This window comes from Salminus brasiliensis, chromosome 6 (assembly GCF_030463535.1).
Source record: "Salminus brasiliensis chromosome 6, fSalBra1.hap2, whole genome shotgun sequence".
NCBI classification, from domain to species: domain Eukaryota; kingdom Metazoa; phylum Chordata; class Actinopteri; order Characiformes; family Bryconidae; genus Salminus; species Salminus brasiliensis.
This window is the reverse complement of record NC_132883.1, coordinates 35149475-35175350: the sequence shown is the minus strand read 5'-3', so window position 1 is coordinate 35175350 and position 25876 is coordinate 35149475. Positions and strand designations below refer to the sequence as shown.

At 40.6% G+C, this 25876-nt stretch overlaps 1 protein-coding gene across 1 annotated transcript; it reads left to right on the top strand.

Moving 5' to 3' along the window:
• Positions 1-325: 325 nt before the first annotated feature.
• Positions 326-21771, top strand: LOC140557598 (uncharacterized). The gene is made up of 9 exons (XM_072682189.1): positions 326-437; positions 2570-2666; positions 2762-2930; positions 6149-6291; positions 10445-10621; positions 11500-11616; positions 13430-13516; positions 16375-16522; positions 18799-21771. Exons 1-9 carry the CDS (start codon positions 424-426, stop codon positions 18819-18821), a joined length of 975 nt encoding a protein of 324 aa, XP_072538290.1. The 5' UTR covers positions 326-423; the 3' UTR covers positions 18822-21771.
• The last annotated feature ends 4105 nt before the right edge of the window (positions 21772-25876 follow it).

The following is a 25876-nucleotide window of genomic DNA, read 5'->3' as shown; positions in this document are numbered from 1 at the left end:
CCGCGAGGTTGCGTTTGTCTCCTCATCTGCAGCAAAGTTTTGCGCACTCCTCCTCGAAATCGCTTCCTACTTAAAACAACGACCACGTATTTTTATTTTGTTTATTTTTTTAAAACACGATGCATTACTGACGCAAATAAACAACAACAACTAAAAAACACCGTACACCGATCCGTACAAACGTTTGTAGGCAATTGAGCATCACGGCATTGCGATATTAGCACGCAGCACTGATACGGAGAAAATCAACGGCCGCGGCGTCACCAAGCGCAGACGGGTGCGTCATGACGTGTGCACGCAACCCCGCCCACTCCCTGCATGTTTCCCAAAATGTAGCTAAAGAACTGGACTGCAGAATTTTGACAACAGCAAGTGATGGAGGAGTGAAAGGCTAAAGAAGCGTTCCCTTCAGACTCGGCCAAAATGGACGAGATTCGGTGAGTGTTTCGGGTAAAGGACTCGTTTCCGGGCTCGCGGCTCGATGGACTGAGGGTGGCAGTAACAGTAGTGGCGCCAGCAGTGGGTTTGAAAACACTGGCTAGCTAGTTATGAAAACAGGAGATCTGGAGGAGGAAGTTTGTGGATTTTTGCGATTCCAGTGGCTAAATGAACAAAGCTGGAGCGGTTTTATGTCCTGTTAATCAAACGGCGTGTTACTGGGTTAGGTCGGGCTGGTGGAGTTGGGTCATGATGAGAGAGAGGGAATCATGTGCTAGTTAATCATCAACAGGCTGCAGCTCATGAAAGCTTGGATGTGCTTCACAAGCATGGGCAGTTTCCTCTAGCCCGGCGATTTGTTAGTAATTGCTAACAGATGCGCACCATGTTCGTTGTGAACTGCTAGTGTACACAGCTAGATGGAAGCTGCCTGGTTTAGTAACTGCTTACTTATCAGCCTGTTAGTAACTGATACTTACAACTTTCCATGTTAATAACTGCTACTACCTGCTTATGTATCCGGCCTGCTGAAGAACCCAGCTCAGGACTAACCCCACGACTTTTGCTGATGGCTGGTTTCAGATGGTTTTGGTGGTCCAGGTGGTTAAAAAGCTGGTTGTCAATGCGGAAACATACCATATGCTGGTAAACCAACGAGTTTAACCAGTGGTTTTCTTTGACCTTCAAGGACTAGTTGGTCTGTCTAAAAGCTTGGCAATACTGGTTGACTAGCTTGGTCATGTTGGTCATGCTGATTATACTATATACATATATATATATATATATATATATATATATATATATACATACAGTTAGTGTATGTATCCATTTGTTAGCGTTTCTTTGAGGTGTGTGTATATCTGTGTGCTATTAACTGGTTGTTACAATGAGATCTGTGTTTCAGTTCATTAGCAATCATTCTCATTTTCTATGGGTAGTTTAAGTGCTAAAATCTGATTGAATCTAATATTTGTTACTCGGCAACCACTGCCTATTGTTAGGGAACAGCACTGCTTGATGAAATAATTGTTTGTTTTGATTATTAGTAATAATAGATGAAAGGGTTTATTATCATTATCAAATCAAAGTATTTCTTTAAAAAAAAGCTACTCAAGGTGTTCTATGTGTTTTGGTATGTCTAACAACAACAATGGTGTAACATTTCTGTGTTATTAAGTGGTTAGAATGTAAAGAAAAACATTTAGCGTGGTTCTGGGGATAACTTTCTGAGTTCACAGCCCTGCCTCTAAAAGGTATTAGGCCTTTTGAGAAATGGTGACAGATATGCTTCCTGATGCCTGAGACTGTGCATTTTCCACTTGCCACTATTTCACTTTTTATTTTGCCTTATTAACATTAAATATCATCATTGTCACTTGTATCTCCATTGTTTCCGTTTTTCACTTTTTGACTAAATGTGAATCTGGCAGTTGTTCTTTACACTGTGTCACAATTTTATAATGAAGGGACCAATAGAAATTCTCCAAAATGACTTGGAATAAATCTTTGAAAGTTCTTCTGAACATTAAGCCGTTTTCCCCTTCCCTTGTAATTTTTTTTTTGAGATTACTGTTTCCATCACAAGTATTTAAATAATAATCTTTAAATAAGTTCCCTTTAAAGCTAACTTGTAAGACTATACCTCTTGAGGCTGGTTAGTAATAACAAGTGACCTAGACCTAAATGTTAGAAAAAAGCTGGCCAAAATCCAGGCAAGAGTCCAGAACCTAACCCAACCAGGCTAACAAAACAACAATGTAGGCAATGCGAACATGTGAAGACCAGACAGAGGAAGACTGAAACAAAGGGGTACTTATAACAAGGTCAAACGTGGAATACCTGGAGCTAAAAAAGGGGGGCATGGCTACAGAGGAGGCACAGGTGGGCACACTGACGAACAGGCGGGGCTAGGAATGACAAACAAACAGAGCCATGTGCTTTAAAGCACATGGCCAGACCAAACAAAGGGACAGGTGTGACAAATATGATATCATTTAGCAGTATATGTCATGTGTAATGAATGTAAAGTTAGTTACAAAACTAATTACACATTTTCTTGTTTTTATATAATAAACAAATCTTAAAACAGTACTTATTGCTTAATTTTAATGTGTCATGTTCCACTTTGCAGTCCACTGGTGTTGTCCCAGCAGCAAGAGAGCACTGAGCTGCCTTCTCCAAACCTGCAGCCCCGACACAGGGAGCTGTTACCCACGCCATGTGGACCTGTACGTATATATGATGCGTGGTGCACCGCACTCATTAGAAGAGTCTACTTCTTTTATCCCTTTTGTCCCTTTTTCACCCCCTTTCCTCTGTCCAGATAAAGCGGTGGTCGGAGCTTCCGGGTCTAGTGAAGGTGTATTTCTGCTTTACGCTCTGCTCTTTGCTGGCCCTCCTCATCCTCACTCTGGTCAACATCCAGAAAGAGAGTCAGGGAGCAGCCAGCGATGATGACCTCACCATCTCCCTCATCCAGCTTGTGAGCATCTGTGAGTGAATACAGGTGCTTTCTCTGTGAGCTAAAAAGGATGCATCACAGGAAACACAGTATAAAATATGTGTTTGGATACTGATATGTTTTTTGGGGGGAAAAATAACCCACAAAGCTAGAAATATGACTAAATACAGTGCATGAACCAGCTCAGTTCACTCATCAGGCCTCATTTATGACTGTCTGGGTGTGGCCTGATATTATAATGGGCATGCTAGATTGACCACCCTATGTACAAGACTGCAGCAGTGCAACAGAACTAAACTAGTCTTGAGTGCTGTCAATCAAGACAGCAAGACTTTTAATATGGGCACAGAGAAGTTACCAGCTGTAGTCAAGCATTGATATTTTGGAACTTGCAGAACCACATTCTTGTTTTTTCCTATCAAAGATGTTGTACACTCATTCTGCCCCTGAAAGGAACTGTTCAAATAAAATGATTGAAAGCCCAATATTGCCACAGCATTTATGTCCATCATGAGTGTATGTAAATGACCTGAACTGTATATTGTTAGCCCACAAGGGAGAGCTTAACCTAATTAGAAAGAAATCAGGGATTTAGGTAACCCCATAAACCCTTTAAACTCTGTATGTTTATGGCCCGCACTTCATTAATATTATGATTTTTGGTGGCAAACTAAATGGCTATACAATAGTTTTGATTTAGGTTTAATTACCTTAGGCAAAGTTATTCGCCCCATCATTTATCTCAAAGAAATGCTATTTGCCAATTCTATTTTACTCTGTCACTTTTTTTTTAAGGGCTGTTCACCTTCCTTTCCTTTTTTTTCTGCTCTGCACAGTTGTGCACTATGTGAAAGACCACCCTGAGAAGCTAGACGTTGTGAAAGAAAGTCTTACGAAGAAATTGCACAATTGACCAACAGTTACATTATCATTCAGTTCCACATTGCACAAACTTACATCTACACCACACTCAGAACAGCAAAAACATTATTAATAACAGTAATAACAAGAACAGTGCATTTCTTAAATAAATAAATAAATACAGTTAATGTGCAGCTTCAGCAATTCCCCAGTAAGGAACGCAAGAGCCAAATTGTATTTGCCGAGAGGCAAAGCGCACACGCCCAGAGAAGACACGGGTGACACGCGGCGCATGTGGCAGGGCATCCAGGAAATCACAAACTACAGGACAATGCCTCCGTCCTGTGACAGTGATGCCTTCCTGCCCGATGCCCAGAACGACTTTTATGCACGCTTTGAGGCACAGAACAACACGTTGGTGAGCAAGATCACACCCAAGCCAGATGAACAGGTGTTGTGTCTGACTGTCCACCATCATGAAGTGCTTCGAGAGGCTAGTCATGAGGAACATCAAGACCCAACTGCCCTCTTCATTGGACCCCCTGCAATTTGCATATCGTCCCAACCGCTCCACGGACGATGCCATCACCACCACCCTTCATCTCTCCCTTACCCACCTGGAGAAAAAGGACACCTACGTCAGAATGCTGTTCATAGACTTCAGTTCAGCATTCAACACCATCATCCCACAGAATCTCACCAGGAAGTTAAGCTTGCTGGGCCTCAACACCCCCCTCTGCAACTGGATCCTGGATTTCCTGACAGGGAGGCCCCAGTTAGTCCGGTTCGGGGACCGTAGCTCCAGCACCATCACAATAAACACTGGGGCACCCCAGGGCAGTGTACTGAGTCCTCTGCTGTTCACCCTGCTGACTCATGATTGTGTTGCGAAACACAGTTCTAACAGCATCATAAAGTTCGCAGATGATACAACTGTGCTGGGTCTCATCAGCAAAGGCGACAAGTCAGCATACAGAGAGGAGGTGCAGCAGCTGACAGACTGGTGTACAGTCAACAACCTTCACTGGAATGTAGAGAAGACCAAGGAAATGGTTGTTGACTTCAGGAAAACAAGACAAGACCACTCTCCGCTCAACATCAACGGCTCCTCTGTGGAGATTAAGCGCACCAAGTTCCTTGGTGTCCACCTAGCGGAGAACCTCACCTGGTCCCTGAACACCAGCTCTACAGCCAAGAAAGCCCAGCAGCGTCTCTACTTCCTTCGGAAGCTAAGAAAGGCCCGTCTCCCTCCACCCATCCTCACCCTCTTCTATAGAGGGACCATAGAGAGCATCCTAGACAGCTGCATCACTGCCTGGTTTGGGACCTGCACAGCCTCTGACCGCAAGACCCTCCAATGCATTGTGAGGACAGCTGAGAGGATCATCGGAGTCTTTCTCCCCTCCGTTATGGACATTTACACTGCCCGCTGCATCCGCAAAGCAACCAGCATTATGATGACTCCACCCACCCTTCACACAGACTGTTCTCCCTCTTGCCATCAGGAAGAAGGTACCGCAGCATCCGGTCCAACACGACCAGACTCTGCAATAGCTTCTTCCCCCAAGCCATCAGACTTCTCAACTCAACACTCTGAACTGATGTCTTTTCTGTTACATGCTCTCTCTCTTGCTCTCTCTCTCTCTCTCTCTCTCTCTCTCTCTCTCCATTTACTCCAGATAAAATGAGAAGCATTTTTGCACAAAGCATTTGCACTAATAACTTTACTACCTCACTGGACTCAATATTTATTACGCACAAAGCATTTGCACACTACCAGCAATTATTTATTATTCTCTGTCTGTACTGTGTTGTGTTGTCTGTCTGCACTTGTTTGTGTTGCACTTGTGTTTTGTATGCACTGTCTATGTTGCACCATGCTCCCGGAGGAACGTTGTTTCGTTTCACTGTGTACTCTGTATGTAGTTGAAATGAAAATAAAACCCACTTGACTTGACTTGTTCCATATGGTTGCTAGGCTGTTACTAGGCAGACATGCAGCTGTGATATGCTATCTGCTGTAGTATTGCTAGCTTTTTCTAGGTTATTGTTAAGGTGTTTGCTTAGATGGTGGTTAGGTGATTGCTATGGTAATTTAGGTGGTTGCAAAGGTATTGCGTGGTGCAATAGGCCTTGTCTAGTGATTACAAGGGTTTTTTGAAGGGACTGCTAGGATTTTGCTAGTGTCCTTGCGCCATGGTGACGAGTTTTGCACAACCATTTCTTTACCTCTATCCAAGCACACATTTTCCAATTCGGCTGAACGCTCTGATGTTGGTTTTAGGGCCTGAATGGACCTGATACTAAATGAGCTCTTACTCTGCCGTTTATTCTTTCTGCATTGTTTGAAAATGACCTCATATCTTGTGTGTATGATTTTCCCCCCAGTGTTCTGCATGTACTACATCACACGAGGGGTGCTGCAGGAGAACAGGCAGGAGCTGATTGTCTTTGTTCTGAGTGTGGTTGTGGTCATGGTGCGCTCGGTGGCCAACTTCAGTGTACTCCAATCCCACGACCCACTTTTAATGGTATGGAACCACAACACCAGGCTAAGCCTTTCACATTGGCTGGGTGGGTTGACGTGTTTAGGGGTTCGACACAACTCTAGACTTTGCATTTTTTGGTTTGTTTTAAACCAGTTTATGTAGCGATTTGATTGACATTTAGCAACATTAGCCTAACATCTTGCATTTTAATCATAAGAAGCAAAAATCATGTCTTGGCTGATCAACTGCATCTGGGGGTAAGTGACACATCATATGGGGTTTTGTCAAGCTACTATTTTAATACTCTTGTGTGATGTTATGCAGTGTTTGACATGCATAAACACATACACCTACTGGCCATATAAGTTGTTTTAAATAATGGCCCTCATTCACCAATATCTTTCTGGGAATTTTCTTGAAAAAGGTAAACCTAACAAAACAACAAAAAAAAACACCAAAAAACTCTGTATTCTGAGTGGTCCATTGTACATGTTTAATAAGCTCTTAACAGGCCACCAGTAACACATCAGTAACATATCAGTGCAGTAGCAGCAGTGAAGCATCTGAATACACTAAGGTAAATATCCTGAAGATGTTTTATTGATGCATCACTGACATTAAATAGATGCATTATTGATTTGTTACTTTCATTAAACTAAACCTAACCCTCATCCTGGCCCTAATCCTGACCTCAACCACAACCCAAAAACTAATCCTAATCATCATCTTGGCCCTAAGTCTAACCTTAACCTTAACCCAAAACCAGATCCTAACCCTGACCCTGGCCCCTCAAACTCAGTTAAGCTCCAAGTTTCCAGACTGGTGTCAGCAGCAGGTCTACAACAGCTGGTTGAGGATGTTGAGACGGTCTGTATTAGAGCTGTTAGATGATCAGTAATTTCTCGGGTTAACATCTACAGATCTGTACTCTACTTCAAAGTGAAAAACAGCTGAATTCAGTAGAAGTCAATTATGTTTATATGGGGTGGAGGTGCGATGGGACCAATGAGATAACTTTGTGATGAACTGGACTGATACTACTGGCTGTTCAGCAGCCTAATTGGGGTAGTAGCTGTTTCAGAACCCACTGATTCTGGTCATGGTTCTGTACCTCCTGCCACTGGGCAGCTGTGAAAACAGGCAGTGGCTTGGGTGGATGGAGTCTTTAATAATCCTCCTAGACTTTCTCGGGCGGGTGTATGAATCCAGAGGACTTGGAAGCTAAACCCTGATGATATGCTGGGCTGTGCACACTACCCTCTGCAGAACTTTCCTCTGAAGAGCGGTGCAGTTCCCATACCAGGTAGTGATACAGCCCGTCAGAGTGCTCTCCACAGTGCAGGTGTAGAACGTCCTGAAGATGTAGGGGTTCATACAAAATCTCCTTAGCAGCCTGAGGAGCAGTCCCTATACTGCCCATGTAAGTTCCTCTGTGATGTGAAAACCAAGGAACTTGTAGCTGCTGACCATTTTCACAGTGGTCCAATTGATCAATAGAGATCATTAATAGAGATCTCTGATAGTATGTTGTTGATATGTTGCCGAGAGTCTGAGGTCATCTAAAAAGGACTATTTCAAATAGTGTCAAAGTGTTTCCCCAAAGTGCTTAAGTGCTTTTTAAGGTTCTGCATAGTACTGTATATACACATTTAAAAATGTAGCACTCTTGTTTAGACGTCAGCTTTATAACATCTGTCAAACTATCAAACTTCTTTGTCGAATTGTAAATGACGCTCATGAGTTACAACAGGACCCAGCAAAGTTACACAACTTCTATCCAGCTATAACAGGTGGAAGTGTGAAGTTACTCCACTGTCTAACAATAGCAGCAGGAACCGTCCAGAAACTACAAAAGCAGAAGTTGGAGAAAAGGGCCTAGAAATGTTACTGTATTTACATTTGCATAAGTTCATCAGAGCAGTGGCCTTGCTTCACTTAAAGAAACACTCCGGAAAGTTAGATGGTGTTGTGTAAGAAAGTAGGTCACTTAGAAAGAAATAAGCCAACACTGTTATATGATTTCCCATAATGCAAGACCGCACCCGCTTACATCCTCAAAAGGGGTTTTCGTTTTGCAAGGCTTCAAATAGTTTAGCATTGCATAGTAGTTCATGGGGCTGTCAAAATACAATATAGGTTTGAAAGCTGAACCTCGGTGATGTGCTGGGCTCTGCACACCACCCTCAAGAGCGGTGCAGTTCCTGTAGCAAGTGGTAAAAAGGCTGGATCTGATTTAAAAAGGGGGGATGGAAAATGAATTTGACCCAACCCTGCAATAAAACTAGCCTGAATGTGAGCCTAATGTGAGGTTGTTAGCTGCGGGTTTCTTCCTGTAGGGTAGTGGAGTGTTAGTGGAGAGTAGTTTAAGGACAATGGCCTTATAGATGTGAAGAAGAGCTTCAGTAAAAAAAATAGCTCATTTTAAAGCATAGTACTTTGTGAAGAACTGATAACGGAACTATCACTGCTTTACTCACACCAGACTTCCTGAACTGTCAGTCGGCCTTAGTCAGAGCTAGCGTTTTTGTTTCCTACTTTCCCCACTTAGAGACAGTTATATCGTCGCTGTCCAGAGAAAAACATGCATGTCCAAAATGGTGGCTTTACAGGAGATGGCTGGCCTGCTCATCCAGATTTCTTTTTACATTATTTAGAGCAGCTACAGGGTTCAAATGATGGAGAAAACTAAATACAGACAGAAATAAAGATACATGTTTTGTCACTGGACAGCAGCGATATGTAGAAACCCTTCACAAAAGGAGTGTTTATCTGTTCTGTGTGTTCTGTATCAGTAAAATTGGGTTTTTGGATAACTTTGATTCTTTTAACTCTAATCCTTAATTCATCTAATCAAACTATCCAAATTAAATGTGATGTTCAGTAAAGTGGGTGGATTATAGTGATGAAGATATGAATGTCTCTGACACCAAGACTCTATTTACACCCGTTCACTTAATGTGACTAGTATCTGGATTGTATCCTGATACGATTTAAGCCTCATGCATTTACACTCATTAGTCGAATGAGTCCCCACTTAGACTGAAATCTGATTGCTGTGTGGGACACAGCATATGCAGATTTGCTGGTTGCGCAGCAGTTATCACTGGTGTTTCAGTTGCAATGGGAGGGGTTTTGGTTGTTGAATGCATTAACACGGCAGTAACACGTGGCTCAAATGCATCTCAGACCACCTCCTGCATTTGGTTTAAATGTGTCTTGGGTTTCCACTTCCATTTTTTCACTTTTTGATGTGAATTAACCAGTTCTTTACATTTTATTTATTTATTTTTTTTTTATGATGAATGGACCAATAGAAATGCTACAGTGTGTCTCTGTAAGGGATGTGAACTTATTTTTTACTCAGAACATAAGAGGAACATCCCCTAGGTTCCCCCCGTCCCTTACTACCATCTATTAGCACTGGGAGGATTTTCTCAGAAACACCTGAACACCCCATCTCATCTACACCACTAACACAATTAGCGTACAGCTCAGTGGTTTTGGAGTTAGCAGGGTGCCAATTATGGTGTGGCAACAACAGAGCTGCCCCTCTGCCTATTGGACGTCAGTGGGGCATCAGATTGATTTTGAAGCTGCTATTTTAGGGTAGAAATGCAACATCATGTAACAATTAAACAATCTGCTGACAACATCTTAGCACCAGATACCACAGGACCCCTTCAGAGGTCTTGTGGAGTCCATGCCTCAAAGAGTCAGAGCAGTTTTGTTTGTAGGAGGGGACCTAAACAACATAAGGCAGGTGGTTTTAAAGTAATGGTGTAGATCAGTGCAAAAGTTTTATTTTACTCTAACTCTGTTCATGATGTTCTACAGCTTTATCATACAGTCATTATTTTGGACCGTCTTACAATGTCCTATTTTTTTCCCAGGTTCTTATTTTCCTATGAATGATCTGAAACCTGTGAATATTTGCATATTAGCATCATTGTATCCATTAATCTGCAACCAAATAGGATCTGTTTTTTTTATTATTATTTAAACACTGCTTCCAAACTTTTGAACGACAGTGAATATAAAGTATTTCAGCTCAGTGACAGTTCGCTCAGGTCAATGATCAGCTAGATAGCACAGGACGTTATGAGCTCATTAGCAATTTATTGGTCTGGTAAATGTTTGACTGCTCTGTGTGTATGGTATTGTTGGATGCTCACTGTTTGTATGTTGCACTTTGCAGGTACGCTTTGTGTGTATCCTGTGTGTGGGTTTGCTGCACGTGATCTGCGGCTTGCTCCTGATCCGAACGCCAAACATGATGGCCTTCCGTGTGGGTGGAGCTTTGGAGAGTCTACAGGAGCAGTACTTCATACTGAACCTTTGCTTCTCCATGGTGACCTTTGATCTTCAGGCCCAGGTGATTTTACTAGTAACTACAATCAACTCAACCAAACACAGTGGCATGATCCTGCACTTCTGTCTATTTTCTCAAGTTTATATCTGTGTTATATCACACACACACACACAAACGCACAAGATCAATCTGCAAACTAATTTGTTTAAAAAAAAAGAAAAATCGGTTAACGCAATAATCATTCTACCAACTTTGGCCCCAACTTCCTCCCGTAGGCCTAATGACAAATTAGTGGTGTTATTTAGCGATGTAAACCCAACTTTATTTATGCTGAAATATGGATTAAATCTCATAATAAACTTATATTCTCTTACCCTCCCTCATATCTCCCCATCTCTCTCCCACATACACACACCCACACAGCTGCTCCTCTTAGCTCACTTAATCCATCTTAGTGACAGATCCATCCATTGAAGCATCTCTATTAAAGCTTCTGTGGCTCATCATGTTCGATGCTAAAGTTCTTAAAACTTCACAGAGATATTTTCAGAAAAATAAAAACAGATCCCTCTAGACAGATTTTTTAGGCATACACATTTACATGTTCCCCCACCCAAAAGGACAAGGCCATGCTAGCTAGCATTTTAACTTGCGGTCAATTAGAATTATTCAGAGAATATTGTGATCAACACGATTCAACGTTTTAAATATATGAACACCACTACAATTATTTATATATCACTTTAAGAATGTATACCTAGACTTCAGAAAGCTCAACACAGTTTAAGGCAAGTCATGAATGCTATGACGGGGCATACAATAGGCTTCCAGTACTTGTGGAGGCCTGGTGGACCTACTTGGCATAAAAGGTAAAAATGTAAATATGTTGTTCTTCAAAAAAAAAAAATCAAGAAATCAAGTTTATCTCCCCTGTTCACCAGCTATGCCTGTGCATCCTAATCCTGACTTCAGGCACCTCTGTGTCCTACTTCCATACCGTCATTCTGGGAATTGGGCTGGTATGGGCCTGCCTCACTGCTGCCACTGGAGCCATTGCTGTGAGTCTAAATACTTTTACATCATTTCCTGCATTCACTTATTTAGTTTTTTTGGTTTTTAGTGCAGTGTTTTAAGTGACATTAAAGTGCTCCCTAAACTCACTTGACAATTAACGATTACACCAACCTGTTCGTTATTTATGAAGTCCTGGCGATTTTTTTTGTACTTCAGCACCCAAACGCCAGAAGGCGCTAATACTGGGGGAGGCAGGAGGAAAGAAGGTGGCATGAAGGCATGATATGAAGGAACAAAAACTTACATTTTAAGGAACTTTAAATTATGCATACTAAACTCTTGTTGTTATTACACAACCAGCATGTGCTTATGTTACACAAGGCTCAAAAGGGCACCCCTGGTCAAATATGTAGTAAATGTTCATTAACAAAATCAACATCTTCTACAGAGATACACTTCTGCACATTCTGATACTTAGAACTCGGTCACATCTCAAGGCTAATAACTAATAATAAAAATCATTAGCATATAGACACAGTATCTTTCACAATATCTTTCATAAACACAGGTCTATCAGTATTTACATCCTTATATAACTCATATAATTTATCATAAAGTGTTATGAATGTGACCTTTTTTGTTGTCTAGGTTAAAGGAATTAAACCTGCTTTGTGATAGTTGCTATTGCACATAAAATGGCAAAAAAATGAAACATTATTCCAAGTTTTGAAGGGCACTAAAGAGAGGGATTTCGGGGAGATGTCAATGACCAATCAAGTGTCCCTACTTATTTACAAAAAAAGGTGAGCAAACAGGCAAGAGCGCTGCAAAAGCTGTGCTGTGTTCCGACAGGAGGAGTGGAGAGTGATCTGTTGCTTGCAGTGTGAAAAGCCCCTAATCTGGGAGTTGACTCACTGGAAAGCGATTCCAAGGACAGGATGAATTTTCCAAAATCTTCAGAACTCAAAGTGCTACATAATCAACTAACCTGACTAGTTTGTTATTCGCAGTACTGTACGGGTTTTGTCTGCAGTTTAGCTGTCAAACACCAGAGACTACTAATTCTGGGGAAGGCAGGAGGAAGTGATCTGCTTGTTCTACAGGCATGAAACGGTGGAATACTACTACTACTACTACTACTACTACTACTACTACGTATCATTAAACAAATAAATTATACATACTAAAAACAATATTTACATTAAAAATTATCTGACACTTATCTACAATAGAGGTGGACCAGTGTAGGTTTAGGAGGCAACAACAACAACAACAATAACAATAATAATAATAATAATAACAACACAAAAATGATACATACTAAATAACAATTTGGTATTGCATAATATAATGTATATATTAAACAAATACATTACACAAAGTATTATTATTATAGAACTAACAATATAGGTGCATTAAATAACTTAATGATTAATAATACATATGCTTAGCAAGTAATTTTTTTTCCACCCATCACGTGAAAAGCTGTGCCGAGTTCTGACAGGATGAGCAGGGAGGGATTTGTTGCTTGTTGTGTAAAAAGCCTGTAATCTGTAAGGGATTTAACTGACTGTTTCATACAGGATAAAAGTATCTGCGTAATTTCCCCTTTGCTTTGGGTGCAGACATAGCTCTCAGTAACAATAACTGTACACAACACAGTAATTTTTCCATTATTGTTTAGATTTCATAAAAGACTCAACTTCATATTCAGCTGATTAAAACCATTTAGGACCATTTAACATTTAAGACCATTTATACAGGGACAATAGAGGACTGGGACTGGAGTGATATCATTTGTTCCCAGCAAATCACCACTGTCTGCTAATATGTGATCTGCTTCTCTCTTCTTTTCAGGTCTTGAAAGAAGCAAAGCTCCTGGTTTGGATTTTTTTCCTCCAGAACCTGCCACAGTTGGCATATTTCATTTACCTTCTTTACTCGGTAAAGTGGCCGCCTTTTTCCCTTCAAATGCTGACCGTCGAAAATAACTGTTAACGTGTCTGCATTACACCTAGCATTAACAACTGACCAGTTAAAACGCATAGCCAGGTGTACACACGCCCTGAACGCATTGTGATCAGATTCAGCCTTCAGATCACGAAAAAAAAAAGAAACCCATTGGGAAGTGGACACAAATACATCTTGCTGTAAACAATGTGTGTTGTCTGTATCCAGGTAGAGTTAGACAAGCAGAAATGTTCATGCCACAATGTTAACACGTAATTATTGCTGTTGTGGATACTAGTTTACACAAATGTAACTTTACTTATGCAAAAGTGCATGCAAAAGTTTGGAAACCCCTGGACGAAATGTCTTTTACTGTAAATGTAAAACGTTTATTGTATGATTTCTAAATCAAAAGCCCTGTTTGACTGCAAAAGATTTGACAGACTGGAGTGGTGGTGCACCTTTCTACTGTGCAGCAACACCCGAACAACTGTGTCCTTATTCAGAACCTGAGGATAGATCACAAAAGTGCATGCAAGCCAGGACAGGAATATTACCCAGGGTAAATTAGCCTCAAAGTGCTTTGTGTTTGAAGTTGACTCCACCCTGATCTTTGAGATGTCATGAGGGTTTTAATCACAGGCCATCCCAGATGCTTTAAATACAAATATATAGTTTTCAAATTATGGCAATTCACCCTACCATTTGCAAGAAAGAATCTGCTAGATGGTTGTTGAGGCATTGGTGATCACTCTGCAAGCTCTTGCCTTTCAGCAGTTCACGCATGCAACAGAGCCAGTGGAGAGCAAACCGCAATTTGCCCTCAGAGGCTTTTGTCTGCAATCTCCCAAAACAGTTGGCGACTTAAAAAATGGCACTATACAATCATGTAGTGTGAACCTGGCTTAAGACACTGACACTACTGCCCAAGGATTGCAAGTTGGGGTCGTGGGTCAAGCTGCTTCGCCATCAGCAGCCAGAGCCTAAGAAAGCACAATTGGCCGTGTTCTTTCTGGGTGGTTAGATGGTGCTCTCACCCCTCATCGCTCCCTCCCGAAGACTCAGAACTGGGGATCGCTCTCCTCTGATCACATTGGCTGCATAGTAACAACAAACCACCTTTAAGCAGTTCATTTGAACAGTGTATTGTTCATCAGCTCCTCTTGTCTTGAAGACCACCCCACCATTGTCATAAGTTTTTAAAAGTTGGTTTAAATGGTCTAAAAGAATTGCTTCCCACATCTTCTTCACTGTTCAGTGGCTTTTTTTTCTCCACACATTCCCAACAAACTTTTTGGGACACACCTTTTAGTAAACAGACAGGATACGCAGTTGCTCAACAACAGAAAATACAATGTCATCATTTACTTCAGCAGGCCAAAAGAATGTACAGTGAGGCAGTGATTTAGCAAACAGTAAACAAGCAGTGCCTTACATTGACTAGTTTAAAGCCTTCAACAATTCAAAGGGAAAGTGTAGAACAAAAAAAATAATGAAGCTGAGAGAAAGTTGAGAAGTATCAAGCATTGTTACTCTCTGGCCTCTGCAATCCCGCTCTACACGATGTGGGTACTAGGGAATACTGTTTCCTGCACAAAGATGAATCAGCACAGCTGTGGCAACAGTGTATGTTTATTTTTCACTGATATGAATCTGATTAGATGTCGGCTTATAATGACCTATATTGACCATGACCATATTTTATAATTCTTTACAAAAATCCAAGAGGCTGTTTACACCTTCACTCTTCAAAATAAAAAGCGCTACAAAGGGTTCTTCACACTTGTACATCTCCATTACAAAAAAATAGCATTGCTCAAATAACCTTTCGTGTCATCTTTGGGTTTTGCCTGGTTTAAAATTTATTTTAGTTTTTTTCCCCACCAATATTTTACAGTCTATGCTTCACCTTTTTGCATGGTAAAGAAATCAGATCTCACCTGGTTCCACTTGGGGATGCAGTGTAGTTAGTGAAAGGTGTAAACGGATACGATCCAAAAACAAAACACATTCATGGAAGGTTTTAACAGCCCCAAAGACACCTGGGGCCAGATTCACAAATACTTTTCTAAGGAAAATCAAAAAAGAATCTAAAGACACTAAGAAGTTCATAAGAATGTCCTTGATGTCTTAAAACACATGTGGATTGCAAGCAGGTAGAAGGTGTTATTACAGACTTCTATGAGCAGGGAATAGCATCACCAGTTTGTACAGACATCCCTGTAGTTACTGAATAATGCACCTTAGTGTGTAAACAAAAAATAAGATATGGATCTCTTATCAAGACATAGATATATTCTCTTAAGAAAGTCATTGAAACATATTCTTACAATTTTCTTATGTAGGCTATTTGTAATATATCCTTTACAACCATCACGGGAAAAAAAATCCTACCTGGAAAATGCAATAATAATAACTGTGGCAAGACATTAAAAAGCTGTTATTTTCCATATGTAGGAACTAACATGTTCATTCTAGTAATTCAACCGATCTTTTTAATAGGCTGACATTCTGAACTCTCACAGTCTAAGAACATATATATATATATATATATATATATATATATATATATATATATAAACATATCCAAGTTATTTGATCTTATTCCCATGTTAACATTTGCCTACACGTCTTGTACATCTGTTTTGTCGACTGTTTGTGTTCCTGTCTTGTGGTTTGTCTGCCTGTCTGATAGTTTGCTTGTTTAGCTGTGTAAAGGTCTTTTTATATCATATCTTGTTACACTATAAGGGTGGATGGCTGGTGGTGTATATAAGGGGGGGTGTATGTGTGTATGTGTGTGTGTGTGTGATGTCATATTGTGGTAAGAAAATATTTCCCTTCCTCCACAGATCATTTCGCAGTGGGGTGAAAGTAAGACCTACACCTTGGAGGCTGCCGCCATAACAGGCTGTGTGGTTTCAGTGACCATTAAAAGTGTGCTGTTCTGGGGCCTGTACCGTCTCTACCACAGCTTTGGGCAGGGCCTGCGTGAGAGAAGTAAGCTTTCTATATCTGTCTCAACCAACGGTCTTGTTGCAGTAAGCTCCACAGAGAATTCATCATCAAGCCCTAAATATCCACTCAAGCCCCTTGCAGCCATTGCCACATCCTGGTATTGCTGGTTGTTCAGACAGATGCTCTATTATTTAACTTAACAATAGGCTTCATTCACACCTTCCTAAGTATTTTCCTAAAATTGTCCTTGAGAAAAGCCCTAACAGAATATCTACGTCAGATTCAGGTTCGCTGATTATCACTTACAGTTGCCAGCACGGGTGAGAGCCCATCATGGTCACGGAAAAAACGCTTATCTCCAAATTGACAACTTTACAGGAGAAGGAAAAAACCTTTCAAACTTTCAATGGAAGTTACTGTAAAAAGTTACATTTTGGAGCATTTCTGTTGGTCCACACAATGTAAAGAATAACTGCCTGATTCACATTATGACTAAAAGTGTAAGGGTGTGTGACCGCAACAGTAACCGCAATCATAGAAATTTTGTGGCATATGGCACATTATTTCATTAATAATCAGACAAGATAATAATCAGTCAGTTATTCAAAGCTTAAGATCAAGTCTTCAGTTATAAACAGGACTGTAACTGTACACTGTCTTTGGAAGCATACCTGAGTTAAGGTTGTAGCCAAAAATACATTTAATAAGTTGTCCTCAACAGGTAAAATTGGATGCATTGTACATATAACAAATATAACACAATAATCAATGTATCAAATGTGGATTCAGTGTATAATCATACAATGTAATAAACACCAAAACATATTTCAAAAACCTTTGCTTGTTAAGTTTATTCATAACAGATGGAAAGTGCATATGATGAAAAAGGGAAAAATACCCCCAAAGTAAACATAACTAGCAAGCTGTGTTGGTTTTACCAGGCTAATCAACAAGCTTATAAATTTTACAATACAATTTTAATAAATTGTGACTAACGTTCACAACAATATTTATTATTATTATAACAGTATTTCTATATATTCCCAGCTGTATGTCAAATTAAATCTCGTTGATTGTCATGTTACATTACATAGGTGTAAAGATGAGTGAAAAACGTAACGTCATCCTTACACGGTAGTTATAACAATTATTTTATATATTATTATTCCTTTTTTATCTAGAATTTCTGATTATATTGACAGTCCAGCTCTTACAACAGTATTAAAATTTGCAGCAATCACACTTACCTATAGAAAGGGCATGGACTGTCCCCAGCGTTTTATTTCTCCCGTTTCAAATAATTTGGTCAGTGGCGTCCTAGCAGTACCCCAAAAGCCCACTAGGGGGCCGCAGCCAACAAGTTTGAAAACCACTGCTGTAGAGCAGAGGTTCTCAAAGAACAGACCTGCAGACCTCCACAGGTTTCTTTTTTACAGATGTATTTACAGACTGTTTAAATTTTATACCCATCATATTTATTTTATGGGAGTGCAAAATCCTCACCAGTGTTGTGCGGCCATTTATGCTTCTGCTGGGCTGCCAATAGCATCCAGACTCGCCACTCATCCTTCTACCTGCTACTCATGCTTTCTACCAAATGTACACTATATCCAAATGTTTTTAGACACCCCTTGCATTCAGCTATTTTAAGCTGCACCCACTGCTGACACAGGTGTACAAATGGGTGCACACACACAGTGCTTCTCTAGTCCCTGTAGAGATGTACTGCCAATAGAATAGGACTGTCTGGAGCAAATAAACATGAACCTATTGGCACTGTGCCTAATGCCAGGAATGGGCTAGAGGTGAATAAAGCCCCCCAGCATTGAGCTGTGGAGTAGTGGAACTGTGTCCTCTGGAACGATGGTGCTCCATCCAGTACTTTTGGGAAGAGTGAGGGGTGGGGTGGGGATCATCGAACATCCTGACCTCACTAATGCTCTTGTTGCTGAATGCAATTAACGGCCATGTGTCCAAAAAAGCAGGTGTCTCAATACTTTGGTCCATATAGTGTAGCTTAGCTAGCTTCATGGCCTCGTTTGCTAGAGCTTTGAGACAGACTGCATTATGGTCCATTCGCTTTCTGATTTGCGCGACCTGCCCGATTTGGATGTAGCTCAACATTGTGCATATGACATATGATGTTTTCTTCTTGTTTTTTGCAGTAGAGGCAGTTGTGTGTGTGTGTGTGTGTGTGTGTGTGTGTGTGTTTGAGATTTTTAGAATCATGAACCATAATCAACAATCACAGTCAGTAATAACATTTGTATAGGAGCCATTAATTAATCTCTCTCATTGTCCGTCTCCTCTCTTTTTAGTGTTTGCTTCCGACAATCATTAAGCACCTTTTGACAAGGAGAGGAGAGAACTACAGCACTTGGGCCAATCACTGAAGAGTTGGACAACGCAGCGGTTTCATTTTACTGTGGGTGGCGCGTCAAAACTTTCCACCCACTGTATATAGACTCAATTTTTACTCCATTTATTGATCATCATGCTGATCGTTTGTGGACCACTTTCACACGTGAAGGGAGAGTGAGGAGTTCAGCGGACGTCGTGGTTTCATATGGGAAGTTCAAGCCAATGCTGAAGTTTGGGTCGCCATGCCAAACGAGTTTTAACCAGAGTGAATGTGGTGGATTTTACCATTACAGATGCCCACTACTAATTTTATTCCAAATAACAACTACTTCAGACTCTCTCAACAAACTAACAGTACTTGGCTTTTCTTACTTTAACTCTGTTACAATTCAGAGGCCTCGTTCAGTCAGTGGTCCAGTTGATAGCGGTAGATAACAGGCATGCATAAGGTATATAGGGTAGTCTGTCTGTTACTGCTTCCATGCTTTAAGCCAGGGATCACCAAGCTCATCTGCAAAGGGCTGGTGTGGCAGCAGGCTATTACTCCAACCAAGCTGGAGCTCACCTCACCATACCATAATCCTCCTCCTCATTATCATCATCATCATCATCATCAGTTTAAAGACTGACACCAGCTGATTAAGGGCTGACCTCCAGCATGTTTTGAATGAAAACCTGCAGCTGTGCTGGACCTTTGTGGGTAAGATGCGGGTCAGATGAACTGTCAGCTTTGCGAAATGTTCGAAACTTCAGTGAAACCTTTAACCAAGTACCATGTTTTTTAAATCCTATTTTAAGCACCTAAGTGCCTTAGATGTTTTTAAGGCAAAACCACATGTGTATGCTTCTCACCAACAAGTCACAGATTGCATTTTTCATAGACCAGTTACTATATATATTTTGTAAATATTTAAAAAGGGGAAAATATACCTACTATATATAATAAATATATCCACCTACTTTTATTTGTACATTATGAATGAGTTCACTGAGATGTAAACAAAGTCATTCAGAGTGGTCTGGTGTGGAACGGTTCATTGTAGAGAACGTATGTACTTGCAGATGAGAACCAGGGGTTCAAATAATGACTGGAGCAATTGAACTGGGTTCATTAAACTCTAATACATACTTTGAATGAACCACTATTTGATTGAAAGTATTTATTGGAGTTGATTAATCCTAGGTAACTTGCTTGTTACCACATGAAGGCTTTTTTTTTTTATAGGTATAACCAAATATACAGCCATTCTGTTTACTGTACAAACCCACTCACTGCAAAATTAGCATATACTTTTCTGCCATTACTGCTTTTAAGAAAAAATATTTGTGACAAAACAACATCTCTTCAAAGCATCAGGCAACACATTCTTATCCAATGCATGTAGCACCTTTTTAGATGCACTACACTCGTGAGAAGTCTGATTCCCATCACCACCATAGTAAACACTACGGTAAGCTTCTACAGTGCATTTCATACCAAACCACCCTGAATGAATTAGGAGTTATGCAGAAATGTTGTAAAATCAGCAGAATCCCCTATTAACATGCATTTGTATAACATGCATATGTATTGTGGGTTTCCAGCCCAGCTGTGCCAAGTGCTGCCTTTATGACCAGAGACGTCATATTCTCATTGAGAGCGAAGGCTGTTTTTTTGTTTGTTTGTTTTTTTTCGCATCGAGAGCCATGAATGCTGCCCGAGAGACTGACCAGTCTATCAGTCGGGTCTACATGATCTTACACGTCAAGACAACCATATTCACTATTTGCGTTGCGTTGGAAAAAAATTGGCACATGCCTTTAACCCATCTGTGCAGTGAACACACACTAGTGATGAAACACACACAGTGACAGTGAGCACACATGTCCGGAGCAGTGGGCAGCCACTGCTACAGCATCCAGGGAGCAGAGAGGATGAAGGGCCTTGCTCAAGGGCCCAAAGTTGGCTGCTTGCCGAGCTCAGGGATTAAATCCAGCACTTAAAATTTTGCCTTCTGAGCATCTTCAAGGAATAGTTTAACAAAAAAATTATTTTACAAATCGTCTTAAACGATCTGCCTGCACATGTTTACTGCTTTAGCTTTAGGCTAATGTAGCTAGCTAGCTAGCTAACAGGTAACGGCTTCTACCTTGCCTTAAGTAGCTAGCTAGCTAGCTCACGTACAATGGAGTTGCAACTATCTAGCCTTTGCATTTGCAGTGTCAAAGCGAAGAAGCAAACTTCAGACACCAAACAACGTCTTGTCTGATCAAATATGTGTAAAAAGAAAATTGTATAAATTTGTGTTTAGGTTTTTTTTTATTTTTTTTTATTTTTTTTATAAATGTGTCCCTAAATGCTGCACTGCTGGCTTCAAACATACCGTATACGCGCTGGATGCTCAGTTTCACCCAGTGTTAGCTAAAGCAGTTAACTCTGGGGTAGTTTTTGGTGTCGTACAGTATTTGCCCTTTCTCTGCAGCAGTGATTGCTGCTAGCATTACTGTCTGGCCAGCACATTCCACTGTGAATACTTCATCCTTCAGTTTAAGCATATTTTTATACTCTATCAGCCATCAGACCTGTTTGTACTCGGAACAGTACCTAAGCATCAGGGATTGCTGAAAAACAAGTTGCACAGCGGGAGCATTTTCGAGACAAAAAAAAAGTGGCTCAAGTTTGCAATCTTTCAATTTCATTTTCAACACTTTAACAATACTTACCGCTTATTCTGTAGAGAAACCAAAGTTACATGAGATTCATTAATAACACCTCTTCTTTCTTTTCTGTTTTTAAAGCATTCCTTACATTTTTGGATGTAGTTAATTGATGTATTTTTGTAATTGATATATTGTACTATACTGTTTTTTGGGAGTTTATTCTGTTCATACTGTACATAATGTCATCATTAGAAAGTCTAATGTCTAATGCATTAAACATGTAATACTCACCAGGCACTTTATTAGGAACAGTGTACTAACGCCGGGTAAGGCCTCCATTTCTTCAGAACAGCTTCAGGTCTTCGTGGCATGGATTCCACAAAATACTGGGAGCATTTCTTCCCTCACAGGAGATTTCCCAAGAGTTCTTGAACTTCTCAGACCAGACCTTCTGGCACCAACAATCACGAAACGCTCAAAATCACGATAAACGATTGTCTGTGTTTTGGCCTCCAGTCCTCACGAAACGCTGAAAACGGAGCTTTTCGAAAACACTAACGTCACAACGCAGGCTCGTTTCTGGCGGAATCTCAAATAAATGCCTTACTCCCTATATAGTGAACTACCGAAGTCATAAAATGACGTATACAGGTAGATAGCGCTAGAGTTCAGGTTTTTAACATATGAGTAAATGTAAATACTGGTCTATTACAATTTTATCCTGCTCTATTTAGCTTTAGAATGTGTAAATTCTAATGACTTGTGTAGTGCACTACATAGGGAGCAGTGCGTTTTTTTGGACGAAGCCTCTGTATTTGCTTTCCTCGTGGTGTATTTTCTCCGCATACAGGGCTAGCACGCTTGTGCACGCGTTTACGTCTCTGTGTGCCCGGAAACATTTTAAAATTACTTAAAAATAAAAAATAAATTTAAATAAATATATATATATATATATATATATATATATATATATATATATATATATAGACGGAGCCTGAGATTTCTAAATTTTTATTGTTGATTGTTAATATGTGTACAGGTGTTCCTAATGAAGTGCTCAGAAAGTGCATCTCAGCCAATTAAATGTGTGCTCTTTGCACTTTTTTTATTAGCATGATTTTCTGATCTACAGAGGACATATTTGTGATACCAGATTTAATAAATAAATAAATACTTGTATTTATTTGAACAGTGGTGTGTCGCTGAGAGGTGTGTCGCTGAAGCCCATTATCCGTTACACTCAAAAAAGTAAAGAGTGCAGGATTTCCTAATATACAGATCATGTCACATCGAGTATTACACTGGGCTAGGTTATTTTTGGTGCAGCAGTGATCATCTGAATCTGAAATGGCTCCATACGCCCCTATGAAATGATGAACCCTTAATACAGCACTATATGCAAAGGTTTAAGCCATTTGGGTTTCTACACTCAGGCTGTGATGTCCAAACCCACACCCCACACCATTACGCCACCGCCACCAGCCCAGACTGTTGGGTCCATGGATTCATGCTCTGGTGCCAAATTCTAGCCCTACCATCTGCATGCCTCAGCAGAAATTGAGATTCATCAGGGTAGTCAATGATTCCCAGTCCACAACAGTCCAGCGTTTGTGAGCCTGTGCTGAGCCACTGCAGCCGCAGCTTTCTGTTCTTGGCTGACAGAAGTGAAAGCCGACGTGGTCTTCTGCTGTTGTAGCTCATCCGCCTCAAGGTTCAACATGTGGTGTTTTGAGATGCTTTTCTGCTCACCACAGTAACTGTAGCCTTTCTGCTGACCACTCTCAACAACAAGGCGTCTTCACCTGCAGAATTCTGAGTAACACTACAGACTGTTGTGTAAACTGACAGCATGTAATAGAAGAACTCCTGGGAGAACACTGTGTTTAACAGCAGGTGATCAGAAGGAGGATTAAAAAGGTGGGAGTGAAAGTTTAACATTACGTTGCTAAAGGATGCAGTTTAGCGGTTTAGGTAAGGAAGGGGGCCCCAAGTCAAGCTTTGCTCAGGGCCTCATGGAAGTTAGCACTAGCGTGTCATGTCTCCCTCTGTATCCCTCAACCTGCTGAACTCCCAGAATCCCCTGCTTCATGATACCACCATGCACCTTAGCCAATCATAGAGCCAATCCCCGTTCTCGTTCACCTGAATACTGATGTGTCTCACCTGTTTTTAATCCCTGTGTTTGTATAAACACCTGTTCAGTGACCGACCTTCCTTTTTTCCAAAGTGTTGCCAACATGCTGGGGTTTACTGAGCGGCTATCGTTGCTTATTGTTTTTGTTTGTTTGTTTGTTTGTTTGCATAATTTTTTTTTCTGTTTCTGACTCTGTCTAGCCCATGTCTGCCTTATTAGCTCTGTTGTTTGAGCTTTGTTAGCTTTATTGAAGCTCCTTGTATTAAAGTATTCACGTCAGGGCATGTGACTCTATTCCTGATGGTCTTCTCCCTTTGCTTAAAGGCAGTTTATAAGGTTACAAAAGAGTTTACTTTACAGAACTGTCATTTTTCAATGGGGATTAAATTGTAAAAAATAAATGTGAAATGCTATAGTGCCTTTTCGATGCTCAGTATGGTATCTGCCTTATATATACTTTTCGTTTCTCACGCTGATGGACTATGCCACTCATAAAAAAAAAAGGAGAAGTGTGTGGTTACAGGGGCCTGGCTCAAACTAAGCATGACTGCAGGCAGAGGAACAATGTTACAACATCATATCAGCTTGTTTCCTGTGAGAGCTTCTGTTAAATCATGGCCTTCTCTCAGAAAGACGGGTAGGAATAAAACGGAAGGAAATTAAAATGAGATGCCAGGTGATTTTAGGTGTGGAAAAACACCGTACAGTGGAGCTTTGGGCGTGACTAGGCCAGTTTTAGGTGGAAAGCGTTACCATAGGGTTACCAAAAAAGTGGATACTGGGGGAGGGAGTTAAAGCAGCATCTCTACTATCTCAGTCCATATGCTTCTGTGTTTCTTAGTTTGTCAACAAATGCATGTGTACAGCTGTCCATGAGGGTGATTCTCACAACTGTAGAGGGAGCCCAAGAGCAACAATACCAATTCTCACAAAATGCATCATTTTTATATTGGTTAGAATTTAGTATTTTATTTATTATGTTTTTTGTGCAAATGTGTTCTTTTGGGTGAGTGATTGGGGTTACTGATGCTCAGCCAGACTTGTTGGACTTCCTCTTTCAGACAACCAGTGTGGCAGCTTTTAAACACTTCAGTGCATTTTCCACTGTATCTACACTTATTCTGTCAACGTTGGGCCAGAGAGACGTTTTAATGGCCTATTTAAGTCTAGGTGGTGATCATCATACTGCTCAATCCAAACACCTCATAATGTTCATTCTTTATATATTAGTTACTTTAAAACGTACATGTGTGACCAAGCACTTTTCAAAACTTTAGGGCTCTTTAATTAAACCAGGGCTCTGAATCTAATCCTGTTTGAATCCTGTGCCATGCAGTGATCGGAGTCTGAAAGCGCACAATTTGCCCTCATCACTCTTAAGCCATGATGGCTTGCAGCTGTTAGCTTTTAGCTTTTCTCAGAGCGTGTCTGCTGTCTCTCGATGCCACATCGGCTGAAGCTCTACTGTGTTAAGTCCTTATCCTCCGAACAGGTGGGTTAATTGGCATTTCTTTTTTTCAAATTTGTAAATTTGTAAATTTTTTATTGCATTCAGCTCATACAAATAAGAGAAAAGAAGAAACAGTGGCACCACATGTCCCGTTCGAATGCACCATGTATATGTACTGCCTGCTCCCTCATCGGCAAAGATTCCACTGCCTTTAACTTTCTGTAAAACAAACAAATGTATATTAAGGTTAGTACTAATGTTCCGTCTTGCCCTGTGGACAAGGAGTGTTTGACATTTTTTCTCAAGTATGAAGGCAGTCAAGAAGGAAGGTTTGTTGTGCATGGCACAAATACCTCAGTTCGTTAAAGTCTATGGCAAACCTCAGTCAAATCCAGAGGATAAGCCAAAGGACTCGCAGAGGTGTAACGCTGCTGGCGGCTTTAGACAAGTCATTCTGAGCGTAGCCTACAGTCTACATACTTGTTAAGAACATGTAGCGGCTAGCTTGCAAACTAAAATTTTACTTTTAGTAGAAGGGGGTTATATTTTTTTTGAGGTGATGGCAGTGTGTAAATTGAGGAGCCAATCCCATCTCGGGGGGGCACTGTCAAGGATTTTGGGCCCCATGAAAATATACTACACTGAGCTCTACAACTTAGGGCTCCTGTCAGTCACAGGCCCTTCCACACAGCTCCCATGAAGCTGGCTCTGTATTTTATAATGATTTTAACATTCATGTTTTTTCTACAGCCGTATTTTTCAGAATTTCAACGAAGATAACTGGTTTGTTTTCTGGTAGGAGGACACAAAC